Genomic DNA, 25,472 nt, shown 5'->3' with positions numbered 1-25,472 from the left:
AGATTCTGAAAGAAAATAATTTACCACCTAGAATCCTATACTGAGTCAAACACTCAATCCGGTAAATTGAAGGTATTTCCAGACTGTCAAGGTCTCAAAAAACTTAGCACCTATTTACCTTCCTTGGGTGGGAAGATATATGACTGAAGCATGAGAATCAACCAAAAAGAAAAGACAGGTTCGGGAAACAGAGTCTAAACAGGAGAGAAGCAAAAGGAATTCCCAGGATGATGTGCATGACAGACTCTGGGATGATAGCTGTGTGGCAGTGCCAGGAGGCAGCAGTGAAGATGGGGGCAGGAGGGGGGGTGTCCATGAACAGAGAGAAACTGACAAACACCTGAACTGTCTGAGGGTGCTAAAAGATGGTTTGGTTTTCAGCAGAGTGTTTAGAAACGCATTGTAAATTAAGAAACCAAAATTATTTCCATGGGAAACATAAAATTGAATGAGAAAGAAAATATAACACAGGACAACACAATGAATGAATCCTTGTGATTAATATTTAAATAACCATAATGATAATTAACACTGAATACTGATTTAGCTCTTTAGAGTGATACAACTATACTCATGGGGGTGGGAGGAAGAGGAAGTAGGAATGTGTACACGTGTGTAGTTGTGTGTGTGACAGAGAGAAAAGAGAGGGAAAAAGAGAGACAGAGCAAGAGAGAGCAGGTGCAGTGTTGGATTGTTGGATGCTAAAATGGAGCTAGACACATTTGGTTCATTGTTAAAAACACGGATTTAGGAGCCAGACTGACTGAGTTCAAATCCTGGCTCCACAATCTATTGCCATCATTACTATGTAACCTTGGGCAAGATATGTAATCATTCTATGTCTCAGTTTCCAATATGCAAAATTAGGATAATAATAGTATCTGCTTGGTTGGGTGGGGTGGCACATGCTAGTAGTTCTAGCTGCTCAGGAAGCTCAAGTGGGAGGATCTCTTGAGCCCAGAAGTTAGAGGATGCTGTAAGCCAAGATCACACCACTGTACTGCACACCACTGTACTGCACACCACTGTACTGCAGACTGAGCAAGATCCTGTTTCTTAAAAAAAAAAAAGAAAAAAGTATCTGTCACATAGTGTCATTGAGAAGACTAAAATAGTAAATATGTGTAAAGTACCTGAAATATTCTCTGGGATACTGTACGGGCTTTATAAGTGTTTATAAGTGCTATCATTTTGATTTTCTATAGTAGAATGCCAATAGATAACAGGGATACTATTTGAAACTGAAAATATGTATGAGCTTGTTACTTCCAAATAGAGAATACTAGAGAAAACACCTGAAGGAAAAGTGAGTGGTCGATTCAAAAGAGTGAGGCTAGGGAAGGGGGTGGGTTTGGCACAGGGCACATCCAGTCTTTATTATAATGCTAATACTACTCTTGTAAGTATCTATATCACTTTAACAATAAATTTAAAATAAAAAATTTAAAGGAAGGTTTCGGTCATAGGCTAAGGATAATATAGTTTAGACTTTGACGGGCATTTCCGCTTTAATATAAGAGGTGCTGTGGTCAAAAACACTAAAATAAGCACTCTTTCTGCAGGACAAAAACCCGTATGATTAGAGCTAAGTCTGTACCAAGTAAAATATTAACTTGAGGCATTTATCTGAAAAATACCAGGATAATTCAATCCTCCCTGAACCCTTCAATTACCTAATCCCAAACTAGCAGTATGCAAAGAACAAAAGTGCTTGGGTAATTCTGGCATGAATTATTCAGATAATTTGCTGCTCCTCTATTTCATTTTTGGATATGAAATCACATTCTGAGTGACCAAAATTGGAAAGAAAAAAACCTTAAATTTAAATAACAGTTTTTCAAGTGTTCTAACTTGCTGACTCATCTAGGCATGGATTGCATATTTCCACAGTCCATGGTGACTAGACAGCAACTTACAGCATCCATGTAGAATGGTCCACGGCATGCACGACATTTCTGCTGATAACCAAAACAGGGAAACCTTGCTATTTTCTGTGATCTCCCTCAGAGTTTTGACTGAGAGCACATCTATAAGTATCATCTACTAAGAAATGGGATTCTGGTTCAAGGTATGAACACTTGTATTTGAAGTGCCCAAATGGAAACTCACTGTGGGTAGGTGGACTTGTGACCAGAAGGCCAATATTGATAAAGAACCCTCCATTTTCCCCTGCTGTGGGAAGACAGGCTCAGTCTTTTTTTAATTTATATTCTTCTTTCTTCTTCCTCTTTTCCTCTCTCTAGCTCTGCCTCTCTCCAAATATCTATGAAGTCTCTATCATGCACCAGGCACCAAGCAAGACGCTGGGAGTACACGTGGAGTCCAAAGGTGCTAATGGGGGTTGCTATTTTCATGAAGCTCTTAGGCCTTTCACAGAGTTTGCCATGTTTTACTTGAATCCTATTTTAATTCTCTCTTGATTAGGATCTCCCTGAGTGAAGGAACCATGGCTTATCCTGGCAGAGCAAAATGTGTGACTTAGAGCTGAAAATGGTTGCAAAGAGTGGCCTGGCCATCCAGGGATGTGGCATTAGGAAGATTGTCCATCCACGCTGTCCTCAGCGTAGCAACGAAGAGCACCAGTGGCTGGCTGGGGGAGGGATACTTGGTGAAGACACTGGAAAGTGGCTGTGTAGTCTCTATTTGGTGTTTTTAAACTCAACCAACCTATTGCTTCTTTGAAACTCCATCCAGCCTTAAGAGATATAGACAGGCTCTGTTCTTTTAATGCACAAAGATGCCCCTAGTGGTGGCAGACATGTGGTGCAAATACGACACTAATAGAACATGTATCTGCTTTGAGGTCACACAATTCAAAACTGGATCTTTGGGGAATAAGGAAAGGAGGGTGGGGGTGGAGAAGTGAGTTGTCCTTAGGTTTTCTGACTATCCTTAAATCAGGAGTGGCTTGTTGAAAGCAAGTGGTCTGGTGGGAAGATTTTGGTATCCAAGGCAGTTCTCTTCCTGTTATCTTCCTACTGTTGGTTCATGGGTGTTCACAAGCTCCACACATTCATTTCCTGCCTCCCTGGGGCAGTGATTTAAGAGAGTACGAGGGTCTTCCCTGCCTTTTTTATGTCTCAACTTATCGTACTTTGATACTAACTAAACTGTTTCACTGTCTTCTTTTGGTGCAATCTGCTTTCTCCTTTTCCCAGTGTAAGGAGCTTATGAAAAGACACCCCATTTGTGCATCCATCTTGGGAACTCTGCCAGCCTCTATAAAGACTTTGCTAAATTGTGCTTAGACACTGGGAAGATATGATCATTCTGGCTTCTCATAACATCGACATTTTTTCTTTATACATAAGACTCTGCCTTATTGGCAACAATTTCCTGAAATTCTACTGTGCAATGGTCAATGGAAACCCCAAACCCTGGCACATTTGAAAGAAGGAACTGTCACTTAATTCATGTGATGAAATAGTTCAAGTTTAGAGCCTCTCACTTCTTCTTCTCCAAGTCATAGTATATAATGAGGGTTTTCATTCTGAAAATACTTTGAAACTATAGGTGAGGCTGAGGTGGGTGTGGGCAGGACACAGAACACAGAACACCTAAGGAAGCATGAGGAGGCAGGAAAGAGAGAGAGAGTGAGAGACAGAGAAAGGGTTGGCAGGGTTGGGTATGGGGACAGAGACAGAACACTTGGGGAAGCATTGGTGGGGAGGAAGCATGGAGTACCTGGGGGTACATTGTGGGAGAGCACAGAGTACCTGGGGACGCATGGGAGCTGGGAGGGTCAGTGCTGCTCTAGGGGTTTCTGGAGCAGAGGCAATCACCCAACTTTAGGTACCTGGTTGTTGTCTTTCAACTTTTGCTAATTGGGCATGGAGCCTGGTGCCAGTAGGTTAGAAAGGCAAACAGAAAATTATACTTCCATTCAGGGCTTAGAACTTGAAACTACAGGCTGGGTGTGGTGGCTCATGCCTGTAATCCCAACACTTTGGGAGGCTGAGGCAGGTGGATCATCTGAAGTCAGGAGTTCAAGACCAGCCTGGCCAACAGGGTGAAACCCTGTCTCTACTAAAAATGCAAAAAGTAGCTGGGTGGTAGTGGCATATGCCTGTAATCCTAGCTACTCAGGAGGCTGAGGCAGGAAAATCGCTTGAGCCTGGGTGGCGGAGGTTGCAGTGAGCCAAGATCGCACCACTGCACTCCAGCCTGGGTGACAGAGTAAAACCTGTCTCAAAAACAACACAAAACAAAAACAAAAAATCCATGAAACTACAGTTTCTGAGCGACAACTCAAATGTCTATAGTGTTAAGCACCAACTACTTTACTAAATACTTTTTCATTAACAGCACTTTAACAAACTTTTCTGAACTGTTGCATTGGTAAGATTTGTCTGTCTCTGAAAGGATGCACTCAACATATATTAGACAGTGTGGTAACACGCCTACATGATTGAGTAGGTTTATCATTATCCTTTCAAGAATCAAGCATATGAGTTAAAAATCATGTTAACATTTTAACGTCAAAAAATGAAAACAAGATTAAAATATGGTTATTTGATAATATATAGAGGAATGATGGCAAGGACCCATTTGTTCAGCAGCACCAGGGTCTTGTTGCACTGGCTGCATTTTCCCATCATGATTCTGGAAATGCTTTTTAGTGGGGCTGAGGATATGCTCTGGTTGGGAGCAGGTTTCAGCCAGGGCCTCACCTTTACTTCCCAATGTCTTCCACATCTTTGTTCCTTTTTCTGTTTAGTATGATGTCCTGGCACTAAGGACAGAAATGTGTGTGTGTGTGTGTGTGTTAGGGGTGGGAGAATGATACCCTAATGGGCACAGCAGATGACCATTACCATAGCAGATGTCATCTCACTGCTGGCGAAACAAACCAGTCTCTTTGAAGTGGCTGCTGAACAACCTTAAGATCTATGCAAAATACTTGATACCAGCTCTTGGCTCCCAATATAAAATTCCCAGTGTGGCTAATACCTTGTCAGTAAAACCCACACTAATGGTGTTTATTGCTTTATGATTTTTAAGGAGTCTATGCTAACGCTGGTGCTAGGATTAGGGGTTTCCTGATGTTAACCCCTCAGGCAACTGTGCCACTGTGGTCAAAGTGGGTGTTACTGGTGGTGGCCAGGGGTTATGCCCTTTGCCTATCAGTAACTGGAATCAATGCTCACTTAGTGCCCTAAAGATCTCAGATGGACTTAAACTCTGGGAAATGAATGTTTCACTGGCATTTTAAGACAAGTAATTGCAAACATTTCCTTGGAGTTATAATAACTTAAAAACAACTTGTCCTTTGTAAGATAAAGTAAAGATAAATCTGCTTGTTATAAACCAAGTTATCCTCTGCAGTTGAATCACACTGGGAAAGCTGCTCAAAGGATTAGAGTTGAATCTAATTTTAAAGGGCATTGAAAAGAAATTTAGATTCTTTGCTATCAAGCTGTGACCAATTTAGAAAAATAAATAGCAAACAAGAGTCCTCACAGAGCAGACATTCTTTAAAATGTTATATTTATAGTCCCTATTTTTCCATTATCAGAAAAAAATAATTTTTTTTAACTAAAATGGAATTCCAATGTATTCCTGGAACCAGGATCCATCGCCTCACTCTTTTCCCCAGGATATGCTGATAGGGCTATGTAGAGGCAATAACATTTTGCCCCAACTCCAACCCAATGACTGCCACTGGTTTCCAAAGTCATATCACCCTGGGCATCCCTGCTACCTGAGAGGAGCCATTTGGTGGTCAAGCAAATTTTAGGGCCAAGATATGGAGTCATTGCTGAGACACGAACACTTTAGTTCCTTTCCTTCTTGCAGTAGGGTCCCATAGACAAAATTATGCAAGCTTAGGTATTTTTCAGGCCCACGTTCCCACTCCAGTCTGAATTTATCAGAGGAATCTTTATTTCAGCCAGAGAGATCCATTTTTGCTTTATCTCAGGAATGAACCGGCCTAGTTCCCTCTGTCTGTGTGTGATTATGAGTGAGTGAAACATCTCCTTTCTAGCATGAAAGAACTAAGGTTTCCACTTTTTTTTTTTTTGAGACGGTGTCTTGCTCAGTCGCCCAGGCTGGAGTGCAGTGGCACGATCTCTGCTCACTGCAAGCTCCGCCTCCCAGGTTCATGTCATTCTCCTGCCTCAGCTTCCCGAGTAGCTGGGACTACAGGTGCCTACCACCACACCTGGCTAATTTTTGTATTTTTAGTAAAGACGGGGTTTCACCTTGTTAGCCAGGATGGTCTCGATCTCCTGACCTCGTGATCCACCCGCCTCGGCCTCCCAAAGTGCTGGGATTACAGGCATGAGCCACCGCGCCCGGCCAAAGTTTCCACTTTCTATGGAAACACATGGCAAATGACAACCATGATAAAGTATAGGTTAATTTACAGGGTAATGAGGGGAAGGGGTCAAGATGCTTATTTAAATACATTGAATATTTTTATTTTGGGGTTTCTAAGTATTTATTGTTGAAATTAAACTGTTAATAAGTAAAGCCAATGAATCTAATAGGTTCTAAACTGAGCCTTTAGAAGGACTTTTCCTTAAGCTTAGAAGGGGAAAGTGTTAACCTAGCGTCAGATAACTGAGTAGCCCCATAACCTCATTTTGTGCTCTGACTTTTGTAATCCTATTATAGCAGATGTCTCAGCTTTGTTCCCTTGCTTATAAAAAGACAGAATGAAATGTTTCTGGCAGGAGAATCTACTGTGATACTAATTGTCTTTTATACTAATTGTCTTTATCACTAATTGTGATACTAATTGCTCCTACTCCCTGTGGCTGTAGGCGCCTGGAAGAAATAAGAGGTATTCTTCCCCTTCCCAAGGAGTTTGCCAACTCTTTGTGCTTTCTTGCCTCAGGGGGTTGCTGGTAGCTTCTGTTTAAGGACAAAAGCAGAATTTTCCAGGCACCAGAAAACACATTCCTCCCAAGATGGGGACAGAGAGGGCATAGGGGTGAGGAACCCAGGTTAGGAGAAATGAAATAGAAGTGGGCTAATACCAAGGTCTAGGAGGGCAATGAGCATTTTTTTTTTTTTCTATTCCTTTCCCACCCCGGGCATTTGGCTCTCAGCACTGGCCAAGATTCCCTGCCTCGGTGAGGCCGGAAGCAGTTCAGACACCTGGACTCTGGCAACATGTGAGCCTGACCCAAGCAGACCACTGGTGACCAGTAAATATTGAAGCTCCAAGGTTCTTCCTTTAACATACTGAATTAATGAGCCCCCTAGGGGCATCCCCTAAAATGACTGATATTTAATTTCCCTCTAGCCTGAATAAAGACTTAGAGCAGATTAAATTTGATTTAGAGAAAGAAAAAAGCAGAGTGACTTCCTTACAACTTAGTATTCTCAACTAAAATTCATACCCACAGCACACAAATACACACACACCACCACCCACCCATCCCTCTAGCCACATACATGCTTTGGAGGATTTTGGAAGAGTGCTGAATGGCATACCATAATTTTTCAATTTGTTTAAATATTTTAAAAGTGATAGTCTTTTATGACTGGGTGCGGTGGCTCATGCCTGTAATCCCAGCACTTTCGAAGGCTGAGGCTGGTGGATCATTTGAGGTCAGGAGTTTGAGACCAGCCTGAGCAACATAGCAAAAACCATTCTGCTAAAATTACAAAAATTAGCCAGATGTGGTGGCACAGGCCTGTGATCCCAGCTACTCGGGAGGCTGAGGCAGGAGAATGGCGTGAACCCGGGAGGCGGAGGTTGCAGTGGGCAAAGATAGTGCCACCGCACTCCAGCTGGGGTGACAGAGTGAGACTCTGTCTCAAAATAAAAAGTGATAGTCTTTTAAAATGGGTTTACGGATGTAACTCTTCTGAAATAAACCAATTAAGGCATACTGGTTTCATCCCACAGGGAGATGACAGCTACGCTGCAGAAGGACTTTGCCCAAGGAGGTGGCCCAGCCACTGGGGACTCAATTCTCTCCTTTCTGTGTTATGTAGTCCATGCATTTTGAATTGTAAACATCTTATTTGAGAAAGGCCCTTGTTTTATTAATGGGCACTCACAAACCTGGCTCATAGACTGAAATTGTGTTCATAACGCTAATGTAGAGAAATTTCAGAATGGCAAGGCCTTGCTTCTCCTGAGATCAGCAAAATGGTGATGAAAGGAGCTTTTGGTTTATAATCAACACTGAAATAAAATTCAAGCTCTGTTTCAAAGTTCCGATTCTGATTGGAGGCTGACTCACTCCACCATGACAGGAAATTTAATTTCAATACTTTCTTAATACTTGACTCCATTAAAACAAAGATTGAAAGCCAAAGTCAACTAGGAAATACAGCAAAAGTTTGTGAACTGAGAAGAATCTTCTGGCTGACACTGGAATAAAGCCCTCCAAGGGGGACTAGCGACCTAAGACCTAGTTACCATTACATCAGTGCCTGCTTCTACTTGGGGGAATAGTTGTAGTTTTCTTCTTCCTTGGTGTTATCCTCTGATGAAAGGTGCTCCAAGTCCATGATTTAAAAGCTCATGCAACTCAAAGCAAAGCATGTCAAGGCCGCACAACACATCTCCTAGCACCACGTACCGTGCGTAGTTACGCAGATGCTCTTCAATCAGCGTGTTAGAGGAAAGATTGATGCAGCTGCTGTACATTTCCTAGAGAGGTGCAATTAAAAATCATCTGAAAACATGCAACAAGCTCAGCACATGCACAAGCCCAGTAAACATGAAGCATGCAGGAAGACAGATTAGAGGACAGTGGCTTAGTATGCACTTTAAGGAGCATGGGCAACTGAGATGATTCTTCTTTTACTACTGAGTAGCAGAACCCAGTAAGTTACCTGGTAAAGTTTTATTTGAGTGACTTAAGTTTTGACACATTTGACCCAAAAGGTCTGGTGTTTTGGGCACAAGTATGCCTTTTCTAGCTGAACCAAACACATGATGTAGTCTTCTATAATAAGGACAATTTACAGACAAAATTGATTTATAATTTAAAATTTGGTGTTCAATTAACTAGAGAAATACTCACTAAAACTTGATTTGGGTACTGCAAAAAGAATATGGACAGTTCTTAAACCTCATTGTAATGGGATTCTAACATTTATAGCTAATGATAAATCACAAAGATTCTGCAGCTCCACTGGGTGGTTTATCTGGATCACGTGGAGAATGATCTAGGTCATTCCATTCCACAGAGAGTTTTGCATTTTGGCTGCTATACCATTTTTTTAATGGCATGGCAAGTGCAAAGCTTGCAGGAAACATTGCCTAAAAAGATGTTCATATCTCTTATCCACTGGATATAAATCACAGATTATAGTGCATGGGTTTCCAATGAAGGCAATTATAAAATGTAGTTCATGGCATACTCTGCCATCCCCTGTGGACTGGCAAGCACTTCAGGTTCCTATAGGCTCCAATCAACACTTAGGAGTCTGTGTTGTAAAATACCTATGTGGAGGTCCCTGTGGTGTATTCATTTCAAAGGTCATCCCAAAGTTGTACAGTTAAGTCTTTAGAAACAGAGCATCTATTTATGTACTTTTTAATTGAGCCTGAGAATAAACTATCACATCACATGAAGAGAACAAACTCTTCCTTGGGACAGAATCAGTGCCAATGCAGGACTAAACTTGCACTGACCGGTGGTTTCATCTTGCAGAAATGCCTCCAAGTCTAGGATCCCTAACACCTAAAGATTATGCCATTTAGGGAAATTTAGGGACCAGAATATAATCTCTTATGACTTCTTTTTTAACATTTCTCTCTTAGAATATTTTCCAAAAGAAGAGCAAGGAGTATGTATGTAACATGACATGTCTCATTAGACACATGAATTTGGCTTTCCATGCATCCCTTTGGATTTTTTTTTTTTCTGGGGATTCCCCCAAGGTAGCATGGGCCCACAATCTGTAGTATTAGGAACAACATAATCCATTTGAAGGAAGAAAAAAAGAATAGTCTCCAAATAGCACTTACTGCCTTATTCTTTCCTTTGTTAGTGGAGCTGGCAGGGTTTCCCTTGGCATCTGTTGTCTTTCTCCCAAGTGAGGTCAAGGGCAATGTAGAGGTTTTCAGCTGGTTGGCTGCCTGGTAGTTATTATTATTGTTTTGGTTGCCACTTAGTGTCTCCATGATAGATCGAAAGGCTCCAAAAGGCCTTTTCAGTTGATCCCCTGATTCGTTACTTGTGGAGGTCCGCTGGAGAGTCCTGCCCTTATCTTTGTCTTTTTCTCCATTCAGTTCAAGGCTAGGCTGCTCCATCTGCACCACAGGCTCCTCAAAGGTAACTCTCAGTTTTAAGTTCTGAGATGTCCTGCGCTTGGAAGATGGAGACTTGAGGGCACTCTTGGGACTTGTGGCAACTTTCTGGGCAGCAGTGCTGTCAGGGTTGGGCTGTGGAGGGTCACCAGAGGGCTGGTTTGGAGGAGTACTCCCTGAGCCTGGATACTGAGATTCCAAGTCTGGTTCGCTGCTCTCTGAGGTGGGCGATGGGCTATGGCCATCCAGGGATTTGGAGGTCTTGATGCTGAAAGGAAACCTGCGTCCCCCTGATGCCAAGGTGTGTTTCTTGATCATCAGGTGCAGGCTTTCTGCGCTGTCCATACTCTCTACGCTTTCTACAATGGGCTGTGGCCTTGGTCGGTCAGCCTTCCTCACTGGGGTATTCTTGGGGTCCTCAGAGTTGTTGGAGTCCGTGTCAGACTCACTCAGTGACCTCTGCATCAGCTGTCTCAGCCTGGCTAACTTCAGTTCCCTCTTCTCCAGTGGGATCTTTTTAGAATTTCTAGAGGAAGCCTGAGCATCCTGGAATTCCAAGGACAGTTTTTCCTGGGTGCAGACATTTTCTGAGATTTCCTTTCCCAATAACTGGCGTAGGATTTTATCAGAATCTTCGTCTTTTGCTTTGGGTCTAGCCCGGCTGGAGGCTGACAGGCTTCCAAGAACCTGAATCCCCTCTTGGACTCCTGGCTTGCTTTTGGCTACAGAATCATCATCTGCATCTGGGGATTTCCACTGGGACTTTCTGCAGGCAGGTGAGGATGGTGAACTAAAAAGAAGATGAAGGACATATGAGATGATTTCCTACTGGGTTGAAATGATTCAGCCACAAGTTGCTACATGGCCTTTACTGCCACTAATAATGTACAAGTAAATAAGAACAGAATACAAATAAGTACTTAATGTCTCTTCAAAACAAAAATGTGCAAATACTCCATAGTATCAGCTATAAGGTGCCTTATGCTTTTGGCTATAACTACCATGACTACTAAATTTGTCTGTTTTACTGTTTATACATCAATTTTGCATAAATGTTCTCAGCTAATTCCATTTTCAACAAACTTATCGAGCTATATCTATATCTATATCTATATCTATATCTATATCTATATATCTCCTATTTCCACTTCACAGATGAAGAATTAAAAGATTCAATTCTCACAAAAGAGTAAGTGACTTGTTTATAGTCGTGGAATGAAAAATAGCAGAATCAGAGAATAGAGTAGGTCTTCAGACTCTAGGTCCTGTGCCTTTTTCACTGTGATTTCTCATTTTTATTCCCCTTTATAAGAAGAAAATGTTTTCTGTTGTCATCCTCTTAAAATATATTAAAGGAAGTTCAGAAGAAGGCTTAACAATTTAGGATACTTAAGAATGCTAAACAACAATGTGCTGGTATTACCTGGGTGAAGAAGGGAGTGACTTGCCCTCTGATTTCTGGGCTTCTAGAAATTGTTGGAGTTGGTTCTGCAGCGTGACACGTTCTACTGTTTGTCTGGGAAAACAACCAAAACACATGAGGTCTCTGATACTGGCTACTGCTATAAATTAGGGAGTATAATTTTTTTCCTAATAATTTCCAGTAAGTTGCAATAAATACAAAAGCCTTAAAATGTGCATACTCTTCAGTTCAGAAATTTTCCTAAGGAAACAATCAAAAGTACCCCAAAAAGATATTTATTGCCAATATTAATGAAAAACTGTAAGTAACCTAAATGCTTATCAGTAAGTCTGAGTTAACAAATTATAATTGTTTCTACAATGACAGCTATTAAAATGATAATATGTTTGAGTATCTATGGACATAGAAAAAGTTTTCCTACTTATGTCTATATAATGTAGATATAAAGCATAGTTATATATAAATATGTATCTATGAAGTATACTTTACTTTCATTTAATAAAAAGGAAAATTACAAAATACTATTTGCAGTATACAATCTCTGACTTGCTATACTTTAACTTGTGATTTTTCAAATTTACAATGATGAGAAAGTGATACGGATTCAGTAGAAACTGTACTTCGAGCATCCATAGAGCCATTCTTTCTCACTTTCAGTGCAGCAGTCAATACATTACATGGGATATTCAACACTTTATCATAAAGTACGATTTGTGTTAGATGATTTTGCTCAACTGTAGGCCAATGTAAGTGGTCTGAGCACACTTAAGGTAGGCTAGGCTAGGCTATGATGTTCTACAGCTTAGGTGTATTAAATGCATTTTAACCTTGTGATATTTTCAATTTGTGATGTGTTTATTGGGAACGCAAACCCATGGTAAGTTTAGGAGCATCTATAACCTCATTTTTAAGAAAACTAACTCTCCATTTCCTACATGTGCATTTAAAAAAAAATATATATATATAGAAAAATATGGAAGGATACACTTCAAAATATTATATTTACTTTTCCTAAATTGTTTGAATTAAAGATTTTTTTAATTAAAAAAAATTTCAGAGATAGGGTCTTGCTATACTGCTCAGGCTGGACTTGAACCCCTGGCTCAAGTGATCCTCCCGCTTCAGCTTCCCAAGTAGCGGGCACTACAGATGTGTCCTGCCTAGTTTGACTTGACCCACATTCCTGTAAGATAAATTTTATGCTGTTTTAAGCCACTAATCTTGTGGTAATTTGTTACAGAGCAATAGAAAAAGAATTAAATATTTAAAATATTAAATATTAAATATTTAATTATTATTAATATTTAAAATATTAAATATTAAATATTTAATTATTAATATTTTAATATTTGATTTAAAATATTTAAAATAATTAAATACATAAATATATTAAATAAATATATCATCAATGTTCTTAAAATGACGGCTGTACTTTAGATATTGGGTGGAGCAAGCCCAATGTTCTCTTTGTTGAGTGTCACTGTGTATACTCAGCAACCATTAGCTGCCTAAATCTAATTCTGTGAGATGGGATTCTGCTAATACCCTTATATAAGCCCCAAGCACTTTCTTTGTTTTTCTCAGAAGCTGTCAGTTTTAGTCCAAACATTTCATCACTAAGACCAGAGAAGTCTGTGAACTCATTTTATCTGATTCATTCTTCCAGACTCACCTACTGACATGTAATTGCCTAATGTGGGAACCTGCAAGCAAACTTTTTCTTAAAGGGCCAAATAGTAAATATTTTAGGCTGTGAGCTAAACACAGTTGTGATACAATTGTACCACAACTTCTCAGCTCTGCCTTTGTAGCATGAAATCAGTCCTACATGATAGACAAATGAATGTGAGTGGCTGTGTTCCAATAACATTTTATTTATGAAAACAGCTGATGGGCTGGATTTGGTCCACAGTCTGTAATTTGCTGATTCTGGTCTAATGAAAAAAATAAAAACTAAAAATACATAAAAACATTCTACTTTTCCCACTCTGCCAGCTGGTATTGCATGTCACATGTTTTTAAGAAAAATATTTATTAAGGGGATAAAACAGATGAAGAAAGATTAGAGTTTGCTTTTAAAGCAAACTCTAATTTATGTGTCTTAAAGTGAATTACGACACAGTCAAGAAAAATATTTTGGGGCAATTGGGTTGACTGACAACTTGAATCCCAGGTATGAATGGAGAAGGAAGATTACTCTCTGGATTCTATAAAAGCTCTCAGGAAGAACTCATCAGCTCTAATTGTAGAAAAGAAAATATATGGGCATATGGCCACTGTATTAGTTTGATAGGGCTGTTGTAAGGAAGTATCACAAACTGGGTGGCTTAGACAATAGAAGTTTATTATCGCACAGCTCTGGAGGCTGGAAGTCTGAGATCATGGTGTCGGCCAGGCTGGCTCCCTCTGAACGCTGTGAGGAGAAGCTGTTCCTTGCTTCTCTCCTAGCTTCTGATGGTTTGCTGGCAGTCTTTGGCATTCCTTGGCTTGCAGATGCACCATCCTGATCCCTGCCTTCATGTTTACGGGTATTCTCCCCGTGTGCATGTCTGTGTCTAAATGTTCTCCTATTATAAAGACTCTAGTCAAAGTAGGACTCATCCTAATGAACTCACTGTAACTTGGTAACTTCTGTAAAGGTGCTGTCTCCAAATAAGGTCACATTCCAACATACTTTTTTGAGGGGGACACCCGTAATACCTAGACTTGTTGATTAGCACTTCAGTAGAGCTGAAGGTTGCCATTTCTAAATATTAACTATGTTTATTAACTCTGAGGAGTTGCTGAAGGTTGGAAAAGGCACTCAAGATTATCTTCCCCCAGAATTTTGGACTGGGAAGACTAGTGTTTTCCATCCTCTCTCCTGTCCTTGTCTATGTTATTGGTGTCTGGGAGCCCGAAGGGCACAGTGTACTGTGGCTGTACCAAGTTGATTTCTCCATTCACTTCTAGTTTTGCCAGCTTCACTGAGACATATAGTAGGTAAAAGACTAAGGCATACAATGTAGCCTCCTTTAGTTCATCTTGTCATTGGCCCAACTATAGCTGTCCACAGCATTCTGCTCTGGAGACAACTGAAGGACTACAGTCTACTAGTACATATGTGTACTTTATCCCAGGATCACCAACTGAGAAAGCAGCCAAGACTTTGACTTTGAGCAGTTCACTAGTAAAACAGTGATTGTAGCTCATGAAAATTTTGTAGATTCCACGCTATGAAGAAGAAGGAGAATGTTTTGTGATCCCTTCTCTGAGTATGAACCTTTAGAAAAAACACTCCATTGGATCATTTTAAAGTTCCTCTTTACGGATATGTCCATACATTACTAGAGGAAGTGGACATTAGTATAGCATTTTTGGAAAGATTAGTTAACATCTATCCACATTTCAAATATGTATGCCTTTTGCTCTAACAATTCCTTTTCTAGGAACTTGTTTTTTGAAATATCTATACATGTTCATAAAGGCATTTGCACAGTGTGTTCACTGTGGGAAGATAGCTTACTGAGTTATTCATTTGTGTGCATTTTCCCTGTGATTACTTTGAGACCTTGAAGTTTACCTAGCTCACCTAACCTGGGGAAGTTTTGTGTAACTAGGCAAAGGATGCTTGGCTGTAACCCCATTTTTTCAAGTTTCAAATTTTATTTTATTTTTTCTAGAAGTAATAAACTCATTAAAGAAATTATTCTAGTATTGACAGGGGGAGGGGTAGAGGGGCACAGAGACTTGTAGCTCGAAAGCAGAAGAGTGGAAGAAGAGAGAGAAGGGAGATTTCCCCAAGCTTAGAGAAGAGGCAGAGGGTCCAAGGCCTTGTCATATTTTTGCATGGATCATAGTTAATCGAGGTCTTTCACCCAACCAAGGCTTTTTTCAAATGAACTGTATTCAGAAAAAAAAAAGTGTGTGTGTGTGTGTGTGTATAAAACTTAAAGATAAGACTCTTTTCCCTCTAAAATTTAATTTTTAAGATTTACCATCCTAATCTGTCAACATTACTTTGAATACTAACTGATTTTCAGGAAACCCTCCCCAATCTGGCAACTATGTTTAATGGGTGAGCTTTTCAAGGGCTGACCTTGGTTCCCCTCAGGCAGGTGCTAACTCCTTAGTCCTTCAACTTGCCGGAGACCTACCTGATGACCTTTCATCTGGGACCTCTTTCTCTAAGCATATTATGACAATCTCCCAGAAATACTCCCCTGACATCCAGACATGCCCTGGTACCAGTTTAATAATCTTATCAAGGAAAGAACTGACTGTAGTTAGTCATGGAGCGTTTTAAGTAACTTCATGCTGACTGAGCACTATTTTTTATTCTGAGGATTCATGAATCATCTGATTAATTTTTATAGGAAATTTGCTGGTGATAGTCACCAAGTTATTTATCTGTAATTTCCCCTACATCTTTTTCTTTTTGAGAAAACTGGGAAACTGGTCCATCTCTAGCCTTTTCCTCTCTCTCATGTTCTTTATGATTTCCTCAAATATTAAGGACAAAAGTTTGGAGATGATGCCTGTGAGTGCTTCCGGTGCTCTGTAATCTGGCCCTGATGTGTGAACACAAAGAGAGGCTCTCTCTCCTTGCCCACTGGCTTAAATTCCCTGCTTTGGGAACTTGCTGTACATTTTACTGTTTAGACATCATTTTGCCTCTGCAGAGATGGCATCTTCAGCATGAAGTCAGGCTGTAAGGACTTCAGATGGAAGAAGAACAGAAGAGGAGAATGCAGGAATTCCCTGTACAACTGGAAAGAAGAGTGCTCACCACAGCACTGGGCTGAAGCCTAAGTATAACAATAATGAGTTAGACTTGGTTCTCATGCAACCAACAGGTCACTTACTCCTTTAGCTGCTTGGTTAACTTCACCACCTGAGAGGCCAGCGACATGCAGGTCTCCACCACCACCAGGTACCTGGAGCACAGGGTGTGCCCCTGCCGCTCAGCGCTCTGGGAAGGCTTTTCCCCTGCGTGGTTCTGCATGGTGACATTTGCTCCATATTCAACCAAGGTCTGTCAGAAAATGAAGAGACATGTGTATCAGGGCATCTCTGTACACACGATTTTTTAATGACTGTAACAGAATGTTGAATAGTATGAAGAAAGCCTCTAGGGATCTTCCAGCAGTCGATATCACACACTTCCCTTCAGAGTCTATGATGATGTAGCAGAGCCGGTTCTACCACTACCAATGCCCACCTGCAGCCTACATAAGGAGAGGGCTGGGAAAGAGAGGAGGAGGCTGTCCATAGTGTGCTCTCCTTTATGAGACATGCAGCGCAGTCTTTGTGGTGGGGAGTTCTGCCTCTTGCCATGGTTGGGCTCCAAGAGAATCACTCATAAAGTCAGAGATGCCTGTAAGAGGGGAAGACTGGAATCTTACCTGTTCTTATTTGCTTGGGCTCTAGTAATTGGATTTGGTCTCTGGTAATTGGTTTTGGAATAACACCTGTTTATTTGTTGCTGAGCCCATCTGATCAGGAACAAAAAGAACTGGAGAGAAATGACGTGGCTGAGAGTGGGGAGGCTGTGAAGTAACCCCCACCCTCCCATGATGCGCCATGGTGAGGGCATGTCTGTGGATTGAGCAGGCTTTGTAGAAGAAAGTTTTGTGTGAGCTTCTTATCACCCTGTTAATGAGGAGAGGGTTCTCTGGCGACGTTTGGCAATAGGGTACCCCAGAGGTGGAGAGAACTCTATGGGGGAGGAGGGAAAGGCTCCAGAGGGCCCTCTGAAGACCCCACCCATGGCACTCACTGGAGAGTCAGCATCTGAAGGTTGCCACAGAGGGCATCAGTGACCACAGCCAGCCAAAGAAGCAGGGACAACTTTCAGGGAGGTTGCATGCCTTTCCCAGTTAAGTAAATAGACATTGGACTTTTTCTCTTCATATCTCCTCCTTATCCTTGACACTACAGCCCAGAAGAGAGAGGGGGATAGGAGCTAAAGTGGTGTGTAAAAAGGCATGTCTCACTCCCATTCCAAGTCCCTTGAATCTTGAGTCTAATCTGGGTGGGAAGGAGAATGCTTTGAATCAGAAGTAAGACTGAGATTTTAAAGTGACTTGGAGTAAATTTTAACAGTCATAAGAAAGGACAAAGTTATGGAATCTGGCCAAGGTACCATTAGTTGTGGTGAGATAGAAATTTGATGGAGCATGGTTGAAATTAATAATTCAAAAAAAAAAAAAAACCACATCCAAACTGTTTTGTGTCCATACTGTGATATTATTAGATTCCATAAAAAGTTATTACATCAATATTAATCACCCACTACAATCTGATAGATTCTTTGACAACATTATGATGAGATTGCAAACCCGGATTAATTTGGGTAGTAGACAGTATGTTCCCCTAAGCAATAGTTGTAGTATTTAAAATTTTAGACTACTTAGACTAGGAGGTCATTAAGGAGCTTCATTTTCCTTTTGGTTTATGATCACTTACCATGAAAGGTCAACTCACCACAAAGCCATTGCCACCTACCTCACAGGAGTGTCACAAAGACCATGTCAGTATTGAGCCCTCAGAGCTCTTGAAGAGATGCAATACAAACACACAGTGTTATTACTCCCCTTTGACCCTGACCTCTGCAGTTTTCTTTCCATTGTTTTCCTTACTCAGTCCCCTCCCTCACCTCATAGGGTCCCTTGCTCACTCTCAGTCTCTTATCATTTTTTTCTTTAAATTTCACACCCAGTGGACAGACCCCCTTCCAAGATTATCCAAGTTTCCACTTCCATGATATCCAGTGCCAAAAATATCATTTGTGTGTAAGTGGAGTGATGAATGCTCTAAAAGGAAAGACTGTCTCTCTTCACATATTAAAAAGAAAAATAAGTAAAATCTCATATAGCGATATTCAGCTGGCTCTCTTTGGCTTTAGTCATTTCTTAGCTGATTAAAAGTTTGTTTCAAGACTATTAAATATAAGAGTGTTTTGTTAAATAGAAAAGCATATTTTTCAATGGTTATTCAATCATATTTCCTTTACAAAAAATGCTACTCCTTTAATATTTCTGCAGAACCTGGTAAGAATTTAAATTTCTCTCCTATACTCTCCAATTTCATATCACGCTTTTTAAAACTTGATGCCTTAAATTAGAAGATGTATGCTTTGCCAACAATAATAGAAAAACTTTAGCTATCTGGACTATTTCCTATCAAGTTAGTTCTCCAAACAGCAGTTCCATGTGAGTAGGCACTCTAGAGAGATTTCTGCTATTATCTCTGCCTTTTGTTTTCATAAATCTCTTGCTTTTTATATTTATACTTTCCCCATATATTCTCCTGTCATTTCCCAAGTCTCCTCTACCTTCCCGAGCAACTAGTTCTCACCTCTCAGTTTTCTGTTTTGGATACCATCTATGTTGCACCCAGGAGAGCCTCAGTAAGTACCTGTTGCATAACTGAGCACACTGAGTTTGCAACATAGGAAAATAACACACGTGTAAGCCAAAAAAAACCCCAAAACAAAAAACAAACAAACAAAAAAAAGAGTGCTGCTTTCTTAAAGGTAGAAAATGTATTAAATGTTATATACACACAACATATTTTGAACGGTATGAACTTGATGAGGTAAAAGTCTTGTCTCTAATCATGACCTTCAACTATATGTTGTCAATTTCCCTATCCTATATATCATATAGATATGGCAATAAATTCACATATTTTGGGTCACTTTCAATGATAATAATGGTATAATTGATCTGATTCTGGAAATAATGATTTATGTCTGTAAATAATATTCTAGACCAAGTCTAAACTTTGACTTTGTTTCCAATTCAAAGCCTTTCCTTTCCTCACATTGTCATGCCTCTTCCACCTGCTACTCCTCCTTCAGCTATCCCCTCTTTTTGCTCTGTCACTGAGGGCATTCAACATTTTCTAGGTGGAAAGATCTATTGGGTCTTATGTTCACATATACTCCAGACACCTGGAGACAGACCCCTGGTGGGCTTTCCTGCCATGCACTACTCGGACGGCAGCTCCGGGTTTGGCCCAGCTTCATGCAGCTCTGCATTCAGCTGAGGGATGAGATGCCATCTCTTCTTCCCATAGGAACCCCACACTCTCTAGGGAGCTTTCTTGGAGCACCCTTCATGTGACTTGGGGCAGGGGGACGAGACTCCTTCCCCTCTCCTGTGGCTCAGCTCCTCAACTTTTTGACATCATTGTACACAATGAACATGACAATATTTAGAAGGCAAGTTAGGGTAAAAAGATGAGGCTACTTGACACTGTTGGGTGCAGTGGTTGGACAATCAATGCCCTGGGTGGCCTGCCCAAGGGCTGAGAGGATCAATATCTGAATCCACTCCCACCAATTCAGGACTTTTTGAATGCATTTGAGAAGCTCAGTCCTACTACAGAGAAAGGGGGAACCACAGCATTGTCTCTCTAGTCTACAATTCCCTACCACAAAGAATTCTAATCCATTCCTGAAAAATCCGTCTTATTCTTCAAATACCTGGAAGGGTGAAATTTACTAGTGAGTGGAAAAGCAGCCTGCCACGTGAAAGACAGAGATGTCTGCCTGGGAATGGTTTCTCTGGTGCCTTGAGAACACGGGGAAATTTAATGTCTATTGTCCTCAGCACTGGGGTTTTAGAGCAGTGATAAGGGAGCAGGAAAAGTCCTTTTCAACACTCTGGGACACTGAAAGAGAAACTCTTAGGGATATTTATGCCTACATTTGGTGGACTTCTCAAAATAATTCCTTATTGTCTACGACCATACAAAAGGTGAATTAATTCAGACATTCTCCTAGTGAACAGAATTTTAATGTTTTGTTTAATATTTGATATACTCAATTCTCTTTGCAAAATAGCAGGGCCTGTGTACCTGTATGCATCCAAGGTAGCCATGCTGTGAGGCTACGTGAACAGCGCTGTTGCCATCCTGGTCTACTTCATCCAACGAGATGCCCTGTTCTTGCATAAACTGAAGAAGCCATAGAAGAATCTTTTCCTATAAACACAAAGACAGTTGGAATTCATGTAATATCTTGCAGAGAAGTCAGATAAAAAGACAGAGGAAAACAATACTCTAATTTGTGAAGCTTGGGTAAAACCAAGTTTACCGTAGCAAGAGAAAATTCTCATTCAGATGTGAATTGAAAATCCTTGAATCTCTGACTGAAATGAATGAAAGAGGATGACATAGAGAATTTTAAGAGCAGGAAGTTCCCTTGGGAGTGCTCTTCTTTTACTTATCTATTCTATAGATGGGAAAATAGGTTTGCAGGAAGATTGAGTGCCTCGTCCAAGGCACACAACTAGACAGATCCAAAGTTGGAACTAGAATCCATGTCTTTTGATTCCAAGGCTCCCAAGGCAATGTTCTTGCTGCTGTGTTATACTGCCTGTAGGCTTCAAGATGTTACCATAAAACCTTGAACTACTGAGAACTAGCTTATACTTTTAAGTTTATAATTCTTCAACCATGCCTTTGTAATCCATACCGCTTGCAATCAATGGGCTTATAAAAAACAGGTAATACCTTAAGTTACCAAGTGTAAAATAAATTCATTGAAATAAAACCAGGACCCTCTTGATTTTCTGACCAAGTGTTGGTGGTGTCTTAAGGTAAAGATTTCTCTTCTTTCATGTTAAAGGAAGAGAACCAAAAACTTGGAACACAAACCTTTCAAAAGCAAAGACATAGAGCAATCACAGTATGTGTTGTCATAATCTGTTTGCATTTTACCCACTGAGTGTTTTGTGGTATTTTCATGTTATGCTTGGCCTTTGGAGAAAGCAGGGGGATGGGATTTCACTGTTTTAAAATAGAAGAATTAAATATAAAGTTAAAAAAATATGAGAGTGGTAAAAACAACAGCATGAAGTTTAGTGGGTGGAATTTGACATTTAAAAAGATGATCATGTGTTTGAAATAACCTTGAATTTCTTTCTTCTTAGCCTTTTAAAGGATTTTTTTTCCAGTTATTTGCTCGGACTGGTCATGAACTTTTATACTTTTCTGGATTAAATTTGCCTTCATCTTCTGAGCATGCCAACTAATCTGCTAAAGGAATGTTGGGATAAAAACAGCCAAATCCTTTAGTGTTTCACTCCTTATGTGGGGGAACAGGGCGCTGTTTATGAAGGTATCTTGACATCAGGGACAGACTGAACATTTGCACCATACTTTTTCTAAATGAGCCCCAGGGAGTAAGACCCCTAAAGAGCATGATGAGAACAATGTAATCTATGTCTACAACCTTCTAAGAAGGCATCCCAGAAAGCAGGGTGAGTGTTAACTGCAAAAGCACACAGACCTTGTGGGAACTGAAACTCTCAAGGGTCCCTAGAGAATGAGATAGAAGCAGAGCCTGGAGCTATGGCCGGAAGTTAGAAGTTAGATAAGGATATGCTGCTATGCTTAGCCCTCTTCTTCAAAGGCAAACCTAGAGAAAATTGGAGCTAATGTTTGGACCAGAGCAGGTGATGTTTCATTTGCATAAGGTAAAAGCAGTTCCTTTGTTTTTTCTAATTAGGTAGGGGAAAAATATGGGATTACTTTTTTTTTTTTTGAGATGGAGTCTCGCTCTGTTGCCCAGGCTGGAGTATAGTGGCGTGATCTCGGCTCACTGCAAGCTCCACCTCCTGGGTTCCCACCATTCTCCTGCCTCAGCCTCCCGAGTAGCTGGGACTACAGGCGCCCGCCACTGCGCCTGGCTAATTTTTTGTATTTTTAGTAAAGATGGGGTTTCACCGTGGTCTCGATCTCCTGACCTCGCGATCCGCCTGCCTCGGCCTCCCAAAGTGCTGGGATTGTAGGCGTAAGCCACCGTGCCCGGCCCTGGATTACTTTTAATTGGACATAGATGATTATACCATACGATCTTAACTCCTTAAATATCTGGATGAATGGAAGTATCTCAGGATAAAATACATAATCAACTGGTTGAGGTTAATGGCCTAGACATGGAGCCTGCAAGAGGACAGGCTAAGGTACCTCTATCAGTGAAAAAGATGGCCCTATATGGGCAGAAGAAATTCTCTTCAATGGGTCATTCTCAAACTTATGATTTGGTTTGCTTCATGATATTAAATCACGGACTCCTAAACATGTGGAGGGGAGAGATTTTAAAGAATCATCCAATTCGGCCGGGCGCGGTGGCTCAAGCCTGTAATCCCAGCACTTTGGGAGGCCGAGACGGGTGGATCACGAGGTCAGGAGATCGAGACCATCCTGGCTAACACGGTGAAACCCCGTCTCTACTAAAAAATACAAAAAACTAGCCGGGCGAAGTGGCGGGCGCCTGTGGTCCCAGCTACTCGGGAGGCTGAGGCAGGAGAATGGCGTAAACCCGGGAGGCGGAGCTTGCAGTGAGCTGAGATCCGGCCACTGCACTCCAGCCTGGGCGACAGAGCCAGACTCAGTCTCAAAAAAAAAAAAAAAAAAAAAAAAAAAAAAAAAAAAAAAAAAAATCATCCAATTCAAAAAGCCTTATTTTATAAGTCAGAAAACTGAGGGAGAGGATAATGATATACAGCAAGTCCTCATGTGATGGCATGGATAAGTTCTTGGAAATTGCGACTTTAAGCAAAATGAAGTATAATGAAACTAATTTTACCATTTTAGTTCCTATGACATATTTCTGGTCACAAAAACAGCACCAAACTTCTAAATAAAGACCAAAAACTTCTAAAGTGAAACACTGAAATAAATATGAGCTATACATACATTTAAGAAAGACTAATACAAACAAGTAAGATAATTATTTACCTGATCATTCCAGTTCATGGTTTGGGTGGCTGGAGTCCATCCTGGCAGTTCAGAACACAAGGCGGGAACTATTCCTGGACAGGACACCATCCTAACACAGGGTGCACTCACACCCACACACATTCCCTCACGCTAGGACAACTGAGACACACCAATTCACCTAACGTGCACATCTTTGGGACGTGAGGAGAAACTGGAGTACCAGGAGAAAACCCACGCAGAAATGTGGAGAATGAGCAAACTCCACAGAGACAGTGGCCCTGGCTGGGAACTGTTTTTTTCTTCTCATCAACATTATAAGAAGATGATGTTTAAAGAAATCAGGTTAATTTAAGGACCTGCTATATTCCTTGATATTCTAGAGACTTCTTTCTTCAGCAAGTAAAGCTCAGAGGAGTACAAGATATTGAGAAGTGTTTTACATGTATCTTCTTGTTAGATGTAATTCCATATTTTCAGGCCCCAATGTTATGGTGGGTATGTCTATTCCACATGCACAAAACATGCCCTTTATTAAAATCACAGTGCTTTAGTATTAGTAGTGGGGTTATAGGCAATGGAATACTGCACTTCATAAGAGTGGGAATGTTCCCACTGTGGAAATCTGGGGGAGAGTTTAAGACCTTGGACTTTTCAGGGACTTGATAATCTGGGAGAACAAGACATATATGGTCTGTGTGAGCCAAAAGTTACTTTGGCCCCTGAGGGGTCTCCAAGTCAGGTTCAACCTATATTGCTACAATAGCCTGACTTCCCTTCTTATGAAGGCATGGATAACTCTTCTTCCTTACAATGAAAGATTCTAACCAATTCAACATGTAAGACTTACATAAAGAAAGAACCATTATTTGATTGTTCAGAACAAGACAGGTTTTGCCTAGCACCTCCAATCACCTCCAATCCAGTCTTGGGTTTTATGTTGGACAATTTAAGAATAAGCATAAGAATTTAAAATAAGAAGTGCAATTGGCCTGTCCACTGAGATATGATATGGAAACCAAAATCTTCCATTATACGATGCAGAGAAGTACTCCCCCAAATGATGGGTTGACTATATACCTTGTCTTCTAGCAACAAACAATTTAGGGTTTTTGAGGGGAACATGGAGATGGCTAGAGTCTCTGGTTTTGGTAAAAGCATATTTAATATCTGCTCACAGACAAATCCTGCCCTGATTCTGGGGACCATGCCTGTGGAGATGCACAGTTCTACAATTCAAAGTGACTATCTGAAAATACCTCCTAAAAAGGGCAAAACAAATATGGCTATTTTCTCCAGCTAAGAGGGTGCTTGTTAATGTGAATGTGTATTAGATACATTTGTAATGGTGTCCCCCTCCCCTCTTAGCCCTTCAGTGTGTGTTCTCTCTGTGTATGTACACGCAGGAGATGTTAAAGGATGGCTGTAACTTCAGACCTCCATTTTCTCATAAGTATTGCTTTCAGAGAATATCTAATGAAGTCACATGGATGAAGATTTCTGTATCATTTGTTTCCCAGAATGCCTCTCCAACTTACATTTCATTGTCCACCCACATATCCATCTATCCATTCAACCTTCATCTACTGACTGAAAACTCTTCTCATGTAATTTTCCTCAGCAGTTTCCTCTTCTGGGGATTTTCTGCTGTTTTGCTAACCTGTTGTAATGTTGTATTTTATGTGTTCCTAAGGGCAATGCAAGTTGTTTAAAGAGGCAATTATCTCATGTGATTTATGAGATTTGCTGGACAAATTCTAATAAAAAATGTACTTGAGAAGTATGTCACAGGTTTATTGCTGGTATCAATAAAATCTCTATAGTGTGTGGCAATCCATGTTTTAAAGGAGTTAGCTTTGTGATCATAGATTATCAAATCTAATATGCCATCAATTACAAGATTTATTACAGTTTTTGAGATGTCAAAATGTAAAAAATAAAGGTCAGCAATAATTTTATAATATCATGTATTGTAACATATACGTAGAATCAAAAGATGATAAATGTGAAATAAAGTGCATCTAAGAATTGATCAAATAAGTTATGGCCTTAATAATTCCTTTGCAAGTTTCTCCTATACATTACTAATGGTAAAATAAGTAAACTGAATAATAC

General features: G+C 40.4%; 1 protein-coding gene across 18 annotated transcripts in view; it reads right to left on the bottom strand.

Annotated features, from left to right (window-relative positions):
* SNCAIP (synuclein alpha interacting protein) overlaps positions 1-25,472 on the bottom strand; it is a 152,629-nt gene that overhangs the window by 7,512 nt on the left and 119,645 nt on the right. For 16 of the 18 annotated variants that reach the window (XR_002522708.2, XR_002522709.2, XM_009208971.3 and 13 more), the window contains 5 exons: positions 20,490-20,615; positions 16,490-16,659; positions 11,646-11,738; positions 9,941-11,012; positions 8,544-8,614 (listed from right to left, as the gene is read on the bottom strand). Coding sequence is in view for 16 of the 18 variants with exons in the window: in XM_009208971.3 (XP_009207235.1) it covers positions 8,544-8,614; positions 9,941-11,012; positions 11,646-11,738; positions 16,490-16,659; positions 20,490-20,615 (1,532 nt within the window). In the remaining 2 variants the exon portion in view is untranslated. The remainder of the gene's footprint in view (positions 1-8,543; positions 8,615-9,940; positions 11,013-11,645; positions 11,739-16,489; positions 16,660-20,489; positions 20,616-25,472) is intronic. The other 2 variants (XM_003900038.5, XM_021939625.2) reach the window with 1 other exon arrangement.

The sequence above is a fragment of the Papio anubis genome, chromosome 5 (genome assembly GCF_008728515.1).
Source record: "Papio anubis isolate 15944 chromosome 5, Panubis1.0, whole genome shotgun sequence".
Taxonomy (NCBI): domain Eukaryota; kingdom Metazoa; phylum Chordata; class Mammalia; order Primates; family Cercopithecidae; genus Papio; species Papio anubis.
This window is presented reverse-complemented; position numbering and strand designations above follow the sequence as displayed.